This window comes from Coregonus lavaretus (assembly GCF_964263955.1).
Source record: "Coregonus lavaretus genome assembly, chromosome: 8".
Taxonomy (NCBI): domain Eukaryota; kingdom Metazoa; phylum Chordata; class Actinopteri; order Salmoniformes; family Salmonidae; genus Coregonus; species Coregonus lavaretus.
The window spans coordinates 62,835,819-62,852,111 of NC_139995.1; the positions used below are offsets into that span (position 1 = coordinate 62,835,819).

At 49.7% G+C, this 16,293-nt stretch overlaps 1 protein-coding gene across 2 annotated transcripts in view; it reads right to left on the reverse strand.

Annotated features, from left to right (window-relative positions):
* Positions 1-16,293, reverse strand: part of mkrn2 (makorin, ring finger protein, 2) — a 38,826-nt gene that overhangs the window by 22,030 nt on the left and 503 nt on the right. For both annotated transcript variants that reach the window (XM_084166967.1, XM_084166968.1), the window contains exons 2-5: positions 15,813-15,941; positions 15,096-15,286; positions 9,984-10,318; positions 8,937-9,151 (exon numbers count right to left, since the gene is read on the reverse strand). In XM_084166967.1, coding sequence (XP_084023093.1) covers positions 8,937-9,151; positions 9,984-10,318; positions 15,096-15,286; positions 15,813-15,941 — 870 coding nt within the window. The remainder of the gene's footprint in view (positions 1-8,936; positions 9,152-9,983; positions 10,319-15,095; positions 15,287-15,812; positions 15,942-16,293) is intronic.

The window sequence follows — 16,293 nt, forward strand, 5'->3', positions numbered from 1 at the left end:
TCCGTAGCTTATGCCTGCCTATACCATAACCCCACCGCCACCATGGGGCACTCTGTTCACAACGTTGACATCAGCAAACCGCTCACCCACACAACGCCATACACGCTGTCTGCCCGGTATAGTTGAAACTGGGATTCATCCGTGAAGAGTACACTTCTCCAGCGTGCCAGTGGCCATCAAATGTGAGCATTTTCCCACTGAAGTCGGTTACGACGCCAAACTGCAGTCAGGTCAAGACCCTAGTGAGGACGACGAGCACACAGATGAGCTTCCCCGAAACGTTATGACAGTTTGGGCAGAAGAAGCTAGATGTGGAGTTCCTGGGCTGGTGTGGTTACACGTGGTCTACGGTTGTGTGGCCGGTTGGACGTACTGTCAAATTCTCTAAAATTACGTTGGCGGTGGCTTATGGTAGAAAAATGAACATTACATTTTCTGGCAACAGCTCCGGTGATGCAACCAGTCAGGATGCTCTCGATGGTGCAGCTTTAGAACATTTTGAGGAACTGAGGACCCATTCCAAATATTTTCAATCTGCTGAGGGGGAATAGGCGTTGTCGTGCCCTCTTCATGACTGTCTTGGTGTGTTTGGACCATGATAGTTTGTTGGTGATGTGGACACCAAGGAACTTGAAGCGCTCGACCTGCTCCACTACAGCCCTGTCGATGAGAAAGGGGACGTGCTCGGCCCTCCTTTTCCTGTAGTCCACGATCATCTCCTTTGTCTTAATCACGTTGAGGGAGAGGTTGTTGTCCTGGCACAACACTGCCAGGTCTTTGACCTCCTCCCTATCGTTGTTGGTGATCAGGCCTACTGCTGTTGTGTCGTCGGCAAACTTAATGGTGTTGGAGTCGTGATTGGCCATGCAGTCATGGGAGAACAGGGAGTACAGGAGGGGACTGAGCACGCACCCCTGAGGGGCCCCGTGTTGAGGATCAGCGTGGCAGATGTGTTGTTGCCTACCCTTACCACCTGGCGTCGGCCCGTCAGGAAGTCCAGGATCCAGTTGCAGAGGGAGGTGTTTAGTCCCAGGGTCCTTAGCTTAGTGATGAGCTTTGTGGGCACTATGGTGTTGAACGCTGAGCTGTAGTCAATGAATAGCATTCTCACGTAGGTGTTCCTTTTGCCCAGGTGGGAAAGGGCAGTGTGGAGTGCAATAGAGATTGCATCATCTGTGGATCTGTTGGGGCGGTATACGAATTGGAGTGGGTCTAGGGTTTCTGAAATGATGGTGTTGATGGGAGCCATGACCAGCCTTTCAAAGAACTTAATGGCTACAGACATTAGTGCTATGGGTCGGTAGTCATTTAGGCAGGTAACCTTGGTGTTCTTGGGCACAGGGACTATGGTGGTCTGCTTGAAACATGTAGGTATTACAGACTTGGTCAGGGACAGGTTGAAAATGTCAGTGAAGACACTTGCCAGTTGGTCAGCGGATGCTCTGAGTACACATCATGTTAATCCGTCTGGCCCTGCGGCCTTGTGAATGTTGACCTGTTTAAAGGTCTTACTCACATCGGCCACGGATAGCGTGATCACACCGTCGCCCAGAACAGCTGATGCTCTCATGCATGCTTTATTGTTGCTTGCCTCAAAGCGCACATAGAAGTCATTTAGCTGGTGTCACTGGGCAGCTCGCGGCTGGGCTTCCCCCTTTGTAGTCTGTAATAGTTTTCAAGCCCTGTCACATCCGACGAGCGTCAGAGGCGGTGTAGTAGGATTTAATCTTAGTCCAATATTGACGCTTTGCCTGTTTGATGGTTCGTCTGAGGGCATAGTGGGATTTCTTATAAGCGTCCGGGTGAGAGACCTGCTCCATGAAAGCGGCAGCTCTACCCTTCATCTCAGTGCAGATGTTTCCTGTAATCCATGGCTTCTGGTTGGGGTATGTACGTACGGTCACTGTGGGGACAACGTCATTGATGCACTTATTGATGAAGTTGGTGACTGATGTGGTATACTCCTCAATGCCATCGGATGAATCCCGGAACATATTCCAGTCTGTGCTAGCAAAACAGTCCTGTAGCTTAGCATCTGCGTCATCTGACCACTTCTGTATTTAGTGAGTCACTGGTACTTCCTGGTTTAGTTTTTGCTTGTAAGCAGGAATCAGGAGGATAGAATTATGGTCAGATTTGCCAAATGGAGGGCGAGGGAGAGCTTTGTATGCGTCTCTGTGTGTGGAGTAAAGGTGGTCTAGGGTTTTTTTCCCCCCTCTGGTTGCACATTTAACATGCTGGTAGAAATTAGGTAGAATGGATTTAAGTTTCCCTGCATTAAAGTCCCCAGCCACTAGGAGCGCCGCCTCTGGATTAGTTTTTAATGTCCCGTTGGTAGGATAGTCTTGAACGGAGCTCATCCAGTTTATTCTCCAATTATTGCACGTTGGCCAATAGGACGGATAGTAGAGTCTGGTTACCCACTCGCCGAATTCTCACAAGGCACCCGGATCTGCGTCCCCTGTATCGGCGTCTCTTCTTTATGTGAATGACGGGGATTTCGGCCTGGTCCGGTATCAGCAGTAAGCGGCGATAACCCACCAGCATTACAACCAGGAATACGACTTTCCCAAAGCAGATCCTTTGTTTGCTCTTCCCAGGGCAACTGAACTGATTCCAGCGGCTGACCCAAAACATCGCCGGCGGAGGAGAGGCACTCGGAGCGGCCTGCTGGTCCGACTTAGGAGGCGCGCACACCACCCACCGCTTCCAAGTATACTACTCGCTAATGTTCAGTCTCTGGATAACAAGATCGACGAGCTCCGGGCAAGGATTTCTTTCCAGAGCGACATCAAGGTCTGTAACATACTTTGTTTCACGGAAACATGGCTCTCTTGGGATATTCTGTCGAAATCGGTCCAGCCAGATGGGTTCTCAGTTCATCGCGCAGACAGGAATAAATATCTCTCCGGGAAGCAGAAGGGCGGAGGTGTATGTTTCATGATTAACGACTCATGGTGTAATTGTAGTAACATAGAGGAACTCGAGTCCTTTTGTTCACCCGACCTAGAATACCTCACAATCAAATGCCGACCGTATTATCTCCTAAGAGAATTCTCTTTGGTTATAGTCACGGCCGTGTATATCCCCCCTCAAGCCGATACCACGACGGCCCTCAAAGAACTTCACTGGACTTTATGCAAACTGGAAACCACATATTCTGAGGCTGCATTTATTGTAGCCAGGGATTTTAACAAAGCAAATTTGAGGACTAGGCTGCCAAAGTTCTATCAACATATCGACTGTTGTACTCGCACTGCTAAAATCCTCGACCATTGCTATTCGAACTTCCGGGATGGTTATAAGGCCCTCCCCCGCCCTCCTTTCGGCAAATCTGACCACGACTCCATTTTGCTCCTCCCTTCCTATAGGCAGAAACTCAAACAGGAAGTACCCGTGCTAAGGACAATTCAACGCTGGTCTGACCAATCGGAATCCATGCTTCAAGATTGTTTTGATCACGCAAACTGGGATATGTTTCGGGTAGCCTCCGAGAATAACATCGACGATACACGGATACGGTGACTGAGTTTATCAGGAAGTGTATAGGTGATGTTGTGCCAACTGTGACTATTAAAACCTACCCTAACCAGAAACCGTGGACAGATGGCAGCATTCACGCAAAACTGAAAGCGCGAACCATCGCATTTAACCATGGCAAGGCGACTGAGAATATGGCAGAATACAAACAGTGTAGCTACTCACTCCGCAAGGCAATTAAACTGGCAAAAAAAATCAGTATAGAGACAAAGTGGAGTCGCAATTCAATGGCTCAGACACGAGACGTATGTGGCAGGGTCTACAGACAATCACGGACTACAAAAGGAAAACCAGCCACGTCGCCGACACCGACGTCTCGCTTCCAGACAAGCTAAACACCTTCTTCACCCGCTTTGAGGATAACACAGTGCCACCGACGAGGCCCACTACGAAGGACTGTGGCCTCTCCTTCTCCGTGGCCGATGTGAGTAAGACATTTAAGCATGTCAACCCCCGCAAAGCTGCCGGCCCAGACGGCATCCCTAGCTATGTTCTCAGAGCATGCGCAGACCAGCTGGCTGGTGTGTTTACGGACATATTCAATCTCTCCCTTTCCCAGTCTGCTGTTCCCACATGCTTCAAGATGGCCACCATTGTTCCTGTAGCCAAGAAAGCCAAGGTAACTGAATTAAATGACTATCGCTCCATAGCACTCACCTCTGTCATCATGAAGTGCTTTGAGAGACTAGTCAAGGATCATATCACCTCTACCTTACCTGTCACCCTAGACCCACTTCAATTAGCTTACCGCCCCAATAGATCCACAGACGATGCAATCGCCATCACACTGCCCTATCCCACCTGGACAAGAGGAATACCTATGTAAGAATGCTGTTCATTGACTATAGCTCAGCATTCAACACCATAGTACCCTCCAAGCTCATCATTAAGCTCGAGGTCCTGGGTCTGAATCCCGCCCTGGTCAACTGGGTCCTGGACTTCCTGACGGGCCGCCCCCAGGTGGTGAAGGTAGGAAACAACATCTCCACTTCGTTGATCCTCAACACTGGGACCCCACAAGGGTGCGTGCTCAGCCCCCTCCTGTCCTCCGTTCACCCAAGACTGCGTGGCCAAGCACGCCTCCAACTCAATCATCAAGTTTGCAGACAACACATCAGTAGTAGGCTTGATTACCAACAATGACGAGACCGCCTACCGGCAGGAGGTGAGGGCTCTGGAAGTGTGGTGCCAGGAAAATAACCTCTCACTCAACATCAACAAAACAAAGGAGATGATCGTGGACTTCAGGAAACAGCAGAGGGTGCACCCCCCTATCCACATTGACGGGACCGCAGTGGAGAAGGTGGAAAGCTTCAAGTTCCTTGGCGTACACATCACCGACAAACTGAAATGGCCCACCCACGCAGACAGTGTGGTGAAGAAGGCGCAACAGAGCCTCTTCAACCTCAGGAGGCTGAAGAAATTTGGCTAGGCATCTAAAACCCTCACAAACTTTTACAGATGCACAATTGAGAGCATTCTGTCGGGCTGTATCACCGCCTGGTACGGAAACTGCACTGCCCGCAACCGCAGGGCTCTCCAGAGGGTGGTTTCGGTCTGCCGAACGTATTACCGGGGGCAAGCTACCCGCCCTCCAAGACACATACAACACCCGATGTCACAGGAAGGCCAAAAAGTTCATCAAGGACATCAACCACCCGAGCCACTGCCTGTTCACCCCGCTTTCATCCAGAAGGCGAGGTCAGTACAGGTGCATCAAAGCTGGGACCGAGAGACTGAAAAACAGCATCTATCTCAAGGCCATCAGACTGTTAAATAGCCATCACTAGCACATTAGAGGCTGCTGCTGCCTATTGAAATCACTGGCCATTTAAAGAAATGGAACACTAGTCACTTAAATAATGTTTCCATATCTTGTACTACTCATCTCATATGTATATACTGCATTCTATTCTATAATATTCTACTGTATCTTAGTCCATGCCGCTCTGTCATTGCTTGTCCATATATGTACACTGCTCAAAAAAATAAAGGGAACACTTAAACAACACATCCTAGTTCTGAATGAATGAAATCATCTTATTAAATACTTTTTTCTTTACATAGTTGAATGTGCTGACAACAAAATCACACAAAAATGATCAATGGAAATCAAATTTATCAACCCATGGAGGTCTGGATTTGGAGTCACCCTCAAAATTAAAGTGGAAAACCACACTACAGGCTGATCCAACTTTGATGTAATGTCCTTAAAACAAGTCAAAATGAGGCTCAGTAGTGTGTGTGGCCTCCACGTGCCTGTATGACCTCCCTACAACGCCTGGGCATGCTCCTGATGAGGTGGCGGATGGTCTCCTGAGGGATCTCCTCCCAGACCTGGACTAAAGCATCCGCCAACTCCTGGACAGTCTGTGGTGCAACGTGGCGTTGGTGGATGGAGCGAGACATGATGTCCCAGATGTGCTCAATTGGATTCAGGTCTGGGGAACGGGCGGTCCATAGCATCAATGCCTTCCTCTTGCAGGAACTGCTGACACACTCCAGCCACATGAGGTCTAGCATTGTCTTGCATTAGGAGGAACCCAGGGCCAACCGCACCAGCATATGGTCTCACAAGGGGTCTGAGGATCTCATCTCGGTACCTAATGGCAGTCAGGCTACCTCTGGCGAGCACATGGAGGGCTGTGCGGCCCCCCAAAGAAATGCCACCCCACACCATGACTGACCCACCGCCAAACCGGTCATGCTGGAGGATGTTGCAGGCAGCAGAACGTTCTCCACGGCGTCTCCAGACTCTGTCACGTGCTCAGTGTGAACCTGCTTTCATCTGTGAAGAGCACAGGGCGCCAGTGGCGAATTTGCCAATCTTGGTGTTCTCTGGCAAATGCCAAACATCCTGCACGGTGTTGGGCTGTAAGCACAACCCCCACCTGTGGACGTCGGGCCCTCATACCACCCTCATGGAGTCTGTTTCTGACCGTTTGAGCAGACACATGCACATTTGTGACCTGCTGGAGGTCATTTTGCAGGGCTCTGGCAGTGCTCCTCCTGCTCCTCCTTGCACAAAGGCGGAGGTAGCGGTCCTGCTGCTGGGTTGTTGCCCTCCTACGGCCTCCTCCACGTCTCCTGATGTACTGGCCTGTCTCCTGGTAGCGCCTCCATGCTCTGGACACTACGCTGACAGACACAGCAAACATTCTTGCCACAGCTCGTATTGATGTGCCATCCTGGATGAGCTGCACTACCTGAGCCACTTGTGTGGGTTGTAAACTCCGTCTCATGCTACCACTAGAGTGAAAGCACCGCCAGCATTCAAAAGTGACCAAAACATCAGCCAGGAAGCATAGGAACTGAGAAGTGGTCTGTGGTCACCACCTGCAGAACCACTTCTTTATTGGGGGTGTCTTGCTAACAGAGCATATGAGTGGAGTGGAGCGGGAGCGAGCGTGGAGCGTGAGCGGACGGATTTTGAACAGAGCGCAGAGCGGCATTTTTAAAAGGACGGAGCGTCGCCCTATGTCCCGCTCCAATTTCGCTCGCTCACACCACGAGTCTGAAGCATGCTCAAGCCTGACCCAGAATCCATCTGTTTAATTTAATTTGTGTCGTCCATGAATTTGTATTTTATAGAGCGAGAGGAGCAGCAGCAGCAACAAGAGAAAAGGGTTGAGGAATTCAAAAGTTTATTCACTGCACGCAAAGGCCCAACCATAACAAGGGAGAGAAAAAGAGAGCTGGATGTAGCATTTTTTAAAACGATTTTCATGGACTATGAACCGCTGAGTAAAGGAGAACGCGAAGGGATGCAACACTTCGCCAGCGCAGCTCAACCGGGCTACACCCCCCCCCAAGAAACTATGATAAATCAGTACTTTACTTTGTCAAATTTACATCTGAGATGCCCCATTCACATGCTGTTAACGAGCACAACAACCTTAATAGGCTGTTAGTGAAAGTCGGGCACCTGGTGAAAAGTGTACGCAAGAGCACAGAGGAAACCGACCAATTAGGTGTCCGCCCCACAAATGCCTGCGCCATTCGATGGAGCAGCCAGCTGCGGATGATTCAGTTGTTCATCCGGTTGTTCCAAAAAGACCCGTTATGGCAAAACAAACTCAAGTCTAATGTTGCTAACATCACCCTGAATCAAGTACGGCAGCTGACGCACCTTGTCAGTGTGCTGACACCACTAGCAGATCTCACAGACAAAATGCAGAAGGAGCTGGGGAACCTGGGGATGATCCTCCCTGCTGTCACAGAAATCAAATCCCTGCTCACCGATTACACTCACTCTGCACTTCCAATGGGCATCGCTGCTTTTGCAGAAACATTGGCAAACAACGTGTCAATTCGCTATGGAATATACTATACTGATTAACATCTCATTTTAGCGTCAGTGTCCCCGTTTCAAGACAGAACGGATAATCCGAGATGAGTCTGTATGCAACAAATTCGGGGAGATAAAGTAAGGCTGTGGTTTGAGCTAAAAGTGAAATACATGCAGATTTTGTTCATTTTTTGGAGTGAGCGGGGGGCGATTTGAGTGGAGCGCGATGCAAACTGCGTTGAGCGCAGAGCGATAATGAGCGGACTGGCCTGATGTGGCTTTGAGCGGGGGGAGCGGAGGGGTGAACAGCTCCGTGAGCGAGGAGCTGAGATTCTCACCGCTCCACTCCGCTCATATGCTCTGCTTGCTAATTGCCTATAATTTCCACCTGTTGTCTATTCCATTTGCACAACAGCATGTGAAATGTATTGTCAATCAGTGTTGCTTCCTAAGTGGACAGTTTGATTTCACAGAAGTGTGATTGACTTGGAGTTACATTGTGTTGTTTAAGTGTTCCCTTTATTTTTTTGAGCAGTGTATATATTCTTAAATTCCATTCCTTACTAGATTTGTGTGTATTGGGTATATGTTGTGAAATTGTTAGATATTACTGCACTGTCGGAGCTAGAAGCACTACACCCGCAATAACACCTGCTAAACACGTGTATGTATGATCTTGTTTTCAAACTGCTTGATGTGTATAGTACAGTAATTATCAACTCACTTGATGATCTTGTTTTCAAACTGCCTGCTGTGTATAGTATAGTAGTTAGCAACTTACTTGATTATCTTGTTTTCAAACTGCTTGGTGTGTATAGTAGATTAGTTATCAACTCACTTGATGATCTTGTTTTCAAACTGCTTGGTGTGTATAGTAGATTAGTTATCAACTCACTTGATTATCTTGTTTTCAAACTGCTTGGTGTGTATAGTAGATTAGTTATCAACTCACTTGATGATCTTGTTTTCAAACTGCTTGGTGTGTATAGTAGATTAGTTATCAACTCACTTGATGATCTTGTTTTCAAACTGCTTGGTCAGTATAGTATAGTAGCTATCAACTCGATCTTGTTTTCAAACTGCTTGGTCAGTATAGTAGTTAACTCACTTGATGATCTTGTTCTCAAACAGCTTGGCGCAGCGCCACTGGCGGATGCAGGAGAGGCAGTATGTGTGGCAGCAGGAAGAGAGGATCCCGAAGCGTCTCTCCGAGGCAGCAGCTTTCTCATAAACCACCTCCATACAGATGGAACACACCTTGTCCTGGCTGTGCTGCGCTGCAAACGCCTTCTCCATGTCCGCCTCAAACACCAACATACACATCTGAGGGACAGCCATCACATGCTATGAATCTAGACTTGATCAATATCCATGCTATTTCATTTATAATCACCATCATAGATAGACATTGAACTACGTAATCGTATGTTTTCAATCTATCTTCTGTTGATCACTTGATGTCCAAAACAACTAATTCTTGTTGTGTTTGTATGACAGCATCACTCCTACCAGTGTAGTTAGTGGGTACAGAGATCTCCTCTGCTCGGGGTCATGTGTGGGTTAGGGTTAAAGGTCAGTAGTATGGGTCCTACCTTCTCCTGAGCTCTGCTCTGCTCGGGGTCATGTGTGGGTTAGGGTTAAAGGTCAGTAGTATGGGTCCTACCTTCTCCTGAGCTCTCCTCTGCTCGGGGTCATGTGTGGGTTAGGGTTAAAGGTCAGTAGTATGGGTCCTACCTTCTCCTGAGCTCTGCTCTGCTCGGGGTCATGTGTGGGTTAGGGTTAAAGGTCAGTAGTATGGGTCCTACCTTCTCCTGAGCTCTCCTCTGCTCGGGGTCATGTGTGGGTTAGGGTTAAAGGTCAGTAGTATGGGTCCTACCTTCTCCTGAGCTCTGCTCTGGGTCATGTGTGGGTTAGGGTTAAAGGTCAGTAGTATGGGTCCTACCTTCTCCTGAGCTCTCCTCTGCTCGGGGTCATGTGTGGGTTAGGGTTAAAGGTCAGTAGTATGGGTCCTACCTTCTCCTGAGCTCTCCTCTGCTCGGGGTCATGTGTGGGTTAGGGTTAAAGGTCAGTAGTATGGGTCCTACCTTCTCCTGAGCTCTCCTCTGCTCGGGGTCATGTGTGGGTTAGGGTTAAAGGTCAGTAGTATAGGTCCTACCTTCTCGTGAGCTCTCCTCTGCTCAGGGTCGTGTGGGTGGAGCACCTGCAGCCTGCAAATGTCACACAGGTCACCATGGAGATAGGGACAGGTGTTTACGTAGTGACACTGTCCTGCAGCAGCGTAGGGACAGAGCTGTTGCTGGGGGCAGGGGACAGAGACAGGGTAGGGGCCGGCCGTGGCAGAACACTCCAGACCGGTCCTGATGGCGTCCAGGTAGGAATGAGGAGGTTTGGCATGGGCGCTGTTTTCATGGTATTCTGCCCAACACTCCGCCTCGGTCACCTCTGAGCCATCTCCACCATAGGGCATCATTCTGCTGTCATAGCCCAAGGCTGGAAAACACACAGGAAAGACAACAGGATACAGTTGAAGTAAAGGTAACAGGCCTCTGCATTATACTGCTGGCTGCATTACATTGACCTCCTAGCAGCAAACTAAACTACATACTAAAACTTCTTAGTTGAAACTGACACACCATTACTACTGTACCGCTATCTCCCAGCACCAGGGGGTTCTACTACTGTAGCGCTATCTCTCAGCACCAGGGGGTTCTACTACTGTAGCGCTCTCTCTCAGCACCAGGGGTTTCTACTACTGTACCTCTATCTCCCAGCACCAGGGGGTTCTACTACTGTAGCGCTATCTCTCAGCACCAGGGGGTTCTACTACTGTACCTCTATCTCCCAGCACCAGGGGGTTCTACTACTGTAGCGCTATCTCTCAGCACCAGGGGGTTCTACTACTGTAGCGCTCTCTCTCAGCACCAGGGGTTTCTACTACTGTACCTCTATCTCCCAGCACCAGGGGGTTCTACTACTGTAGCGCTATCTCTCAGCACCAGGGGGTTCTACTACTGTAGCGCTCTCTCTCAGCACCAGGGGTTTCTACTACTGTAGCGCTATCTCTCAGCACCAGGGGGTTCTACTACTATAGCTCTATCTCTCAGCACCAGGGGGTTCTACTACTGTAGCCCTATCTCTCAGCACCAGGGGGTTCTACTACTGTAGCGCTATCTCTCAGCACCAGGGGTTTCTACTACTGTACCTCTATCTCTCAGCACCAGGGGGTTCTACTACTGTACCTCTATCTCTCAGCACCAGGGGGTTCTACTACTGTACCTCTATCTCTCAGCACCAGGGGGTTCTACTACTGTACCTCTATCTCTCAGCACCAGGGGGTTCTACTACTGTACCTCTATCTCTCAGCACCAGGGGGTGTCTACTACTATAGCGCTATCTCTCAGCACCAGGGGGTTCTACTACTGTAGCGCTATCTCTCAGCACCAGGGGGTTCTACTACTGTAGCGCTATCTCCCAGCACCAGGGGGTTCTACTACTATAGCGCTATCTCTCAGCACCAGGGGGTTCTACTACTGTAGCGCTATCTCTCAGCACCAGGGGGTTCTACTACTGTACCTCTATCTCTCAGCACCAGGGGGTTCTACTACTGTACCTCTATCTCTCAGCACCAGGGGGTTCTACTACTGTACCTCTATCTCTCAGCACCAGGGGGTTCTACTACTGTACCTCTATCTCTCAGCACCAGGGGGTTCTACTACTGTACCTCTATCTCTCAGCACCAGGGGGTGTCTACTACTATAGCGCTATCTCTCAGCACCAGGGGGTTCTACTACTGTACCTCTATCTCTCAGCACCAGGGGGTTCTACTACTGTAGCGCTATCTCTCAGCACCAGGGGGTTCTACTACTGTAGCGCTATCTCTCAGCACCAGGGGGTTCTACTACTGTAGCGCTATCTCCCAGCACCAGGGGGTTCTACTACTATAGCGCTATCTCTCAGCACCAGGGGGTTCTACTACTGTAGCGCTATCTCTCAGCACCAGGGGTTTCTACTACTGTACCTCTATCTCTCAGCACCAGGGGGTTCTACTACTGTACCTCTATCTCTCAGCACCAGGGGGTTCTACTACTGTACCTCTATCTCTCAGCACCAGGGGGTTCTACTACTGTACCTCTATCTCTCAGCACCAGGGGGTTCTACTACTATAGCTCTCTCTATCAGCACCAGGGGTTTCTACTACTGTAGCGCTATCTCTCAGCATCAGGGGGTTCTACTACTGTAGCGCTATCTCCCAGCACCAGGGGTTCTACTACTGTAGCGCTATCTCTCAGCACCAGGGGGTTCTACTACTGTACCTCTATCTCTCAGCACCAGGGGGTTCTACTACTGTACCTCTATCTCTCAGCACCAGGGGGTTCTACTACTGTACCTCTATCTCTCAGCACCAGGGGGTTCTACTACTGTACCTCTATCTCTCAGCACCAGGGGGTTCTACTACTATAGCTCTCTCTATCAGCACCAGGGGGTTCTACTACTGTACCTCTATCTCTCAGCACCAGGGGGTTCTACTACTATAGCTCTCTCTATCAGCACCAGGGGTTTCTACTACTGTAGCGCTATCTCTCAGCATCAGGGGGTTCTACTACTGTAGCGCTATCTCCCAGCACCAGGGGTTCTACTACTGTAGCGCTATCTCTCAGCACCAGGGGGTTCTACTACTGTAGCGCTATCTCTCAGCACCAGGGGGTTCTACTACTATAGCCCTATCTCTCAGCACCAGGGGGTTCTACTACTATAGCGCTATCTCTCAGCACCAGGGGGTTCTACTACTGTAGCGCTATCTCCCAGCACCAGGGGTTTCTACTACTGTAGCGCTATCTCCCAGCACCAGGGGGTTCTACTACTATAGCGCTCTCTCTCAGCACCAGGGGGTTCTACTACTGTAGCGCTATCTCTCAGCACCAGGGGGTTCTACTACTATAGCGCTATCTCCCAGCACCAGGGGGTTCTACTACTATAGCGCTATCTCTCAGCACCAGGGGGTTCTACTACTGTAGCGCTATCTCTCAGCATCAGGGGGTTCTACTACTGTAGCGCTATCTCCCAGCACCAGGGGTTCTACTACTGTAGCGCTATCTCTCAGCACCAGGGGGTTCTACTACTGTAGCGCTATCTCTCAGCACCAGGGGGTTCTACTACTATAGCCCTATCTCTCAGCACCAGGGGGTTCTACTACTGTACCTCTATCTCTCAGCACCAGGGGTTCTACTACTATAGCTCTCTCTATCAGCACCAGGGGGTTCTACTACTGTACCTCTATCTCTCAGCACCAGGGGGTTCTACTACTGTAGCCCTATCTCTCAGCACCAGGGGGTGTCTACTACTGTAGCGCTCTCTCTCAGCACCAGGGGTTTCTACTACTGTACCTCTATCTCTCAGCACCAGGGGGTTCTACTACTGTAGCGCTCTCTCTCAGCACCAGGGGGTGTCTACTACTGTAGCGCTCTCTCTCAGCACCAGGGGGTTCTACTACTGTACCTCTATCTCTCAGCACCAGGGGGTTCTACTACTGTACCTCTATCTCTCAGCACCAGGGGGTTCTACTACTGTACCTCTATCTCTCAGCACCAGGGGGTTCTACTACTGTACCTCTATCTCTCAGCACCAGGGGGTTCTACTACTATAGCTCTCTCTATCAGCACCAGGGGTTTCTACTACTGTAGCGCTATCTCTCAGCATCAGGGGGTTCTACTACTGTAGCGCTATCTCCCAGCACCAGGGGTTCTACTACTGTAGCGCTATCTCTCAGCACCAGGGGGTTCTACTACTGTACCTCTATCTCTCAGCACCAGGGGGTTCTACTACTGTACCTCTATCTCTCAGCACCAGGGGGTTCTACTACTGTACCTCTATCTCTCAGCACCAGGGGGTTCTACTACTGTACCTCTATCTCTCAGCACCAGGGGGTTCTACTACTATAGCTCTCTCTATCAGCACCAGGGGGTTCTACTACTGTACCTCTATCTCTCAGCACCAGGGGGTTCTACTACTATAGCTCTCTCTATCAGCACCAGGGGTTTCTACTACTGTAGCGCTATCTCTCAGCATCAGGGGGTTCTACTACTGTAGCGCTATCTCCCAGCACCAGGGGTTCTACTACTGTAGCGCTATCTCTCAGCACCAGGGGGTTCTACTACTGTAGCGCTATCTCTCAGCACCAGGGGGTTCTACTACTATAGCCCTATCTCTCAGCACCAGGGGGTTCTACTACTATAGCGCTATCTCTCAGCACCAGGGGGTTCTACTACTGTAGCGCTATCTCCCAGCACCAGGGGTTTCTACTACTGTAGCGCTATCTCTCAGCACCAGGGGGTTCTACTACTATACCTCTATCTCTCAGCACCAGGGGTTTCTACTACTATAGCGCTATCTCTCAGCACCAGGGGGTTCTACTACTATAGCGCTATCTCCCAGCACCAGGGGGTTCTACTACTATAGCGCTATCTCTCAGCACCAGGGGGTTCTACTACTGTAGCGCTATCTCTCAGCATCAGGGGGTTCTACTACTGTAGCGCTATCTCCCAGCACCAGGGGTTCTACTACTGTAGCGCTATCTCTCAGCACCAGGGGGTTCTACTACTGTAGCGCTATCTCTCAGCACCAGGGGGTTCTACTACTATAGCCCTATCTCTCAGCACCAGGGGTTCTACTACTATAGCTCTCTCTCAGCACCAGGGGTTTCTACTACTGTACCTCTATCTCTCAGCACCAGGGGGTTCTACTACTGTACCTCTATCTCTCAGCACCAGGGGTTTCTACTACTGTACCTCTATCTCTCAGCACCAGGGGGTTCTACTACTGTACCTCTATCTCTCAGCACCAGGGGGTTCTACTACTGTAGCGCTCTCTCTCAGCACCAGGGGGTGTCTACTACTGTAGCGCTCTCTCTCAGCACCAGGGGGTTCTACTACTGTACCTCTATCTCTCAGCACCAGGGGGTTCTACTACTGTACCTCTATCTCTCAGCACCAGGGGGTTCTACTACTGTACCTCTATCTCTCAGCACCAGGGGGTTCTACTACTGTACCTCTATCTCTCAGCACCAGGGGGTTCTACTACTGTACCTCTATCTCTCAGCACCAGGGGGTTCTACTACTGTACCTCTATCTCTCAGCACCAGGGGGTTCTACTACTGTAGCGCTCTCTCTCAGCACCAGGGGGTTCTACTACTGTACCTCTATCTCTCAGCACCAGGGGGTTCTACTACTGTAGCCCTATCTCTCAGCACCAGGGGTTTCTACTACTGTACCTCTATCTCTCAGCACCAGGGGTTTCTTCCCTCCATTGTGCCTGGGTGGGGGTGCGGAGGGGCCTGGAGAGCCAGGGACAGCGACACCAGGGGGGATGAAGGCCCCAGCAGTGATGGGGTTTCTGTTAGGGAGGTCCATGGGCACACCTCTCCCTCCTCCACCACCACCAGCCGGCTTGATGTGGTCATACCTACAACACAGAGTCACACACCATCATAATAACAGATATTTATTGAACACGATGGTTGGACTATGTGCATAAAACTCATACAGTGACTGTAGATTGGGGATTATGTATTGGTATTGTACTGTTAGTCACTTACTGCACTGTTGGAGCTAGAAACATAAGCATTTCACTGCACCTGCTTTAACATCTGCTAATCTGTGCACACGACCAATCAACTTTGATCACCTAAACTGCTGCTACTGTTTATTATCTAGCTGTTGCCTAGTCACTTTATTCCTAGTTATATGTATGTATCTACCTCAATTACCTCGTACTCCTGCACATTGGCTTGGTACTGGTACCCCATGTATATAGCCACGTTTTAATTGTTAATTTATTATTACTTTTCTATTTCCTTTCTCTGCATTGTCGGGAAGGGCCGTAAGTAATAATTTCACTGTTAGTCTACACCTGTTATTTTACACAGTATGTGACAATTAACATGTGATTTGTAGCCTTCAATCCAGCCCATCAGTAGGTTGGATCTTACCTGCAGCGGTCTCCGTAGGCGCACACACCTCTCTGGTAGAACTTACAGATGGTTGAAGGTTTACTGGTGGTCAGGTCATGAGAGAACATGCACCTAATCCCTTCTCGGCAAACACCATGGAGAAAATACCTGCATAGCAACACAAGAAACCGGCAGAATTAGCAGCGGTTAGCTATGATCATGAGGTTAGCTATGAGACCTACTGATAGCTACTTATTGAGGCCTGGTGTTCAGGGATAGAGTCTGATTAGGTTCATACACTAGAGTGATTGGTGGCTACTGGTTAGCAACAGAAACGGTCTAACATCATCAGCTTCCTCCTGGTAGTTGTCATTCATACAAGCTAGCCTAGCTAACTAGCAGCAAAGCTAACATAGCTAGCTACCGGTAGCTGCACTTTCTAGAGCTAACTAGCAGCAAAGCTAACATAGCTAGCTACCGGTAGCTGCACTTTCTAGAGCTAACTAGCAAGCAAAAGCAC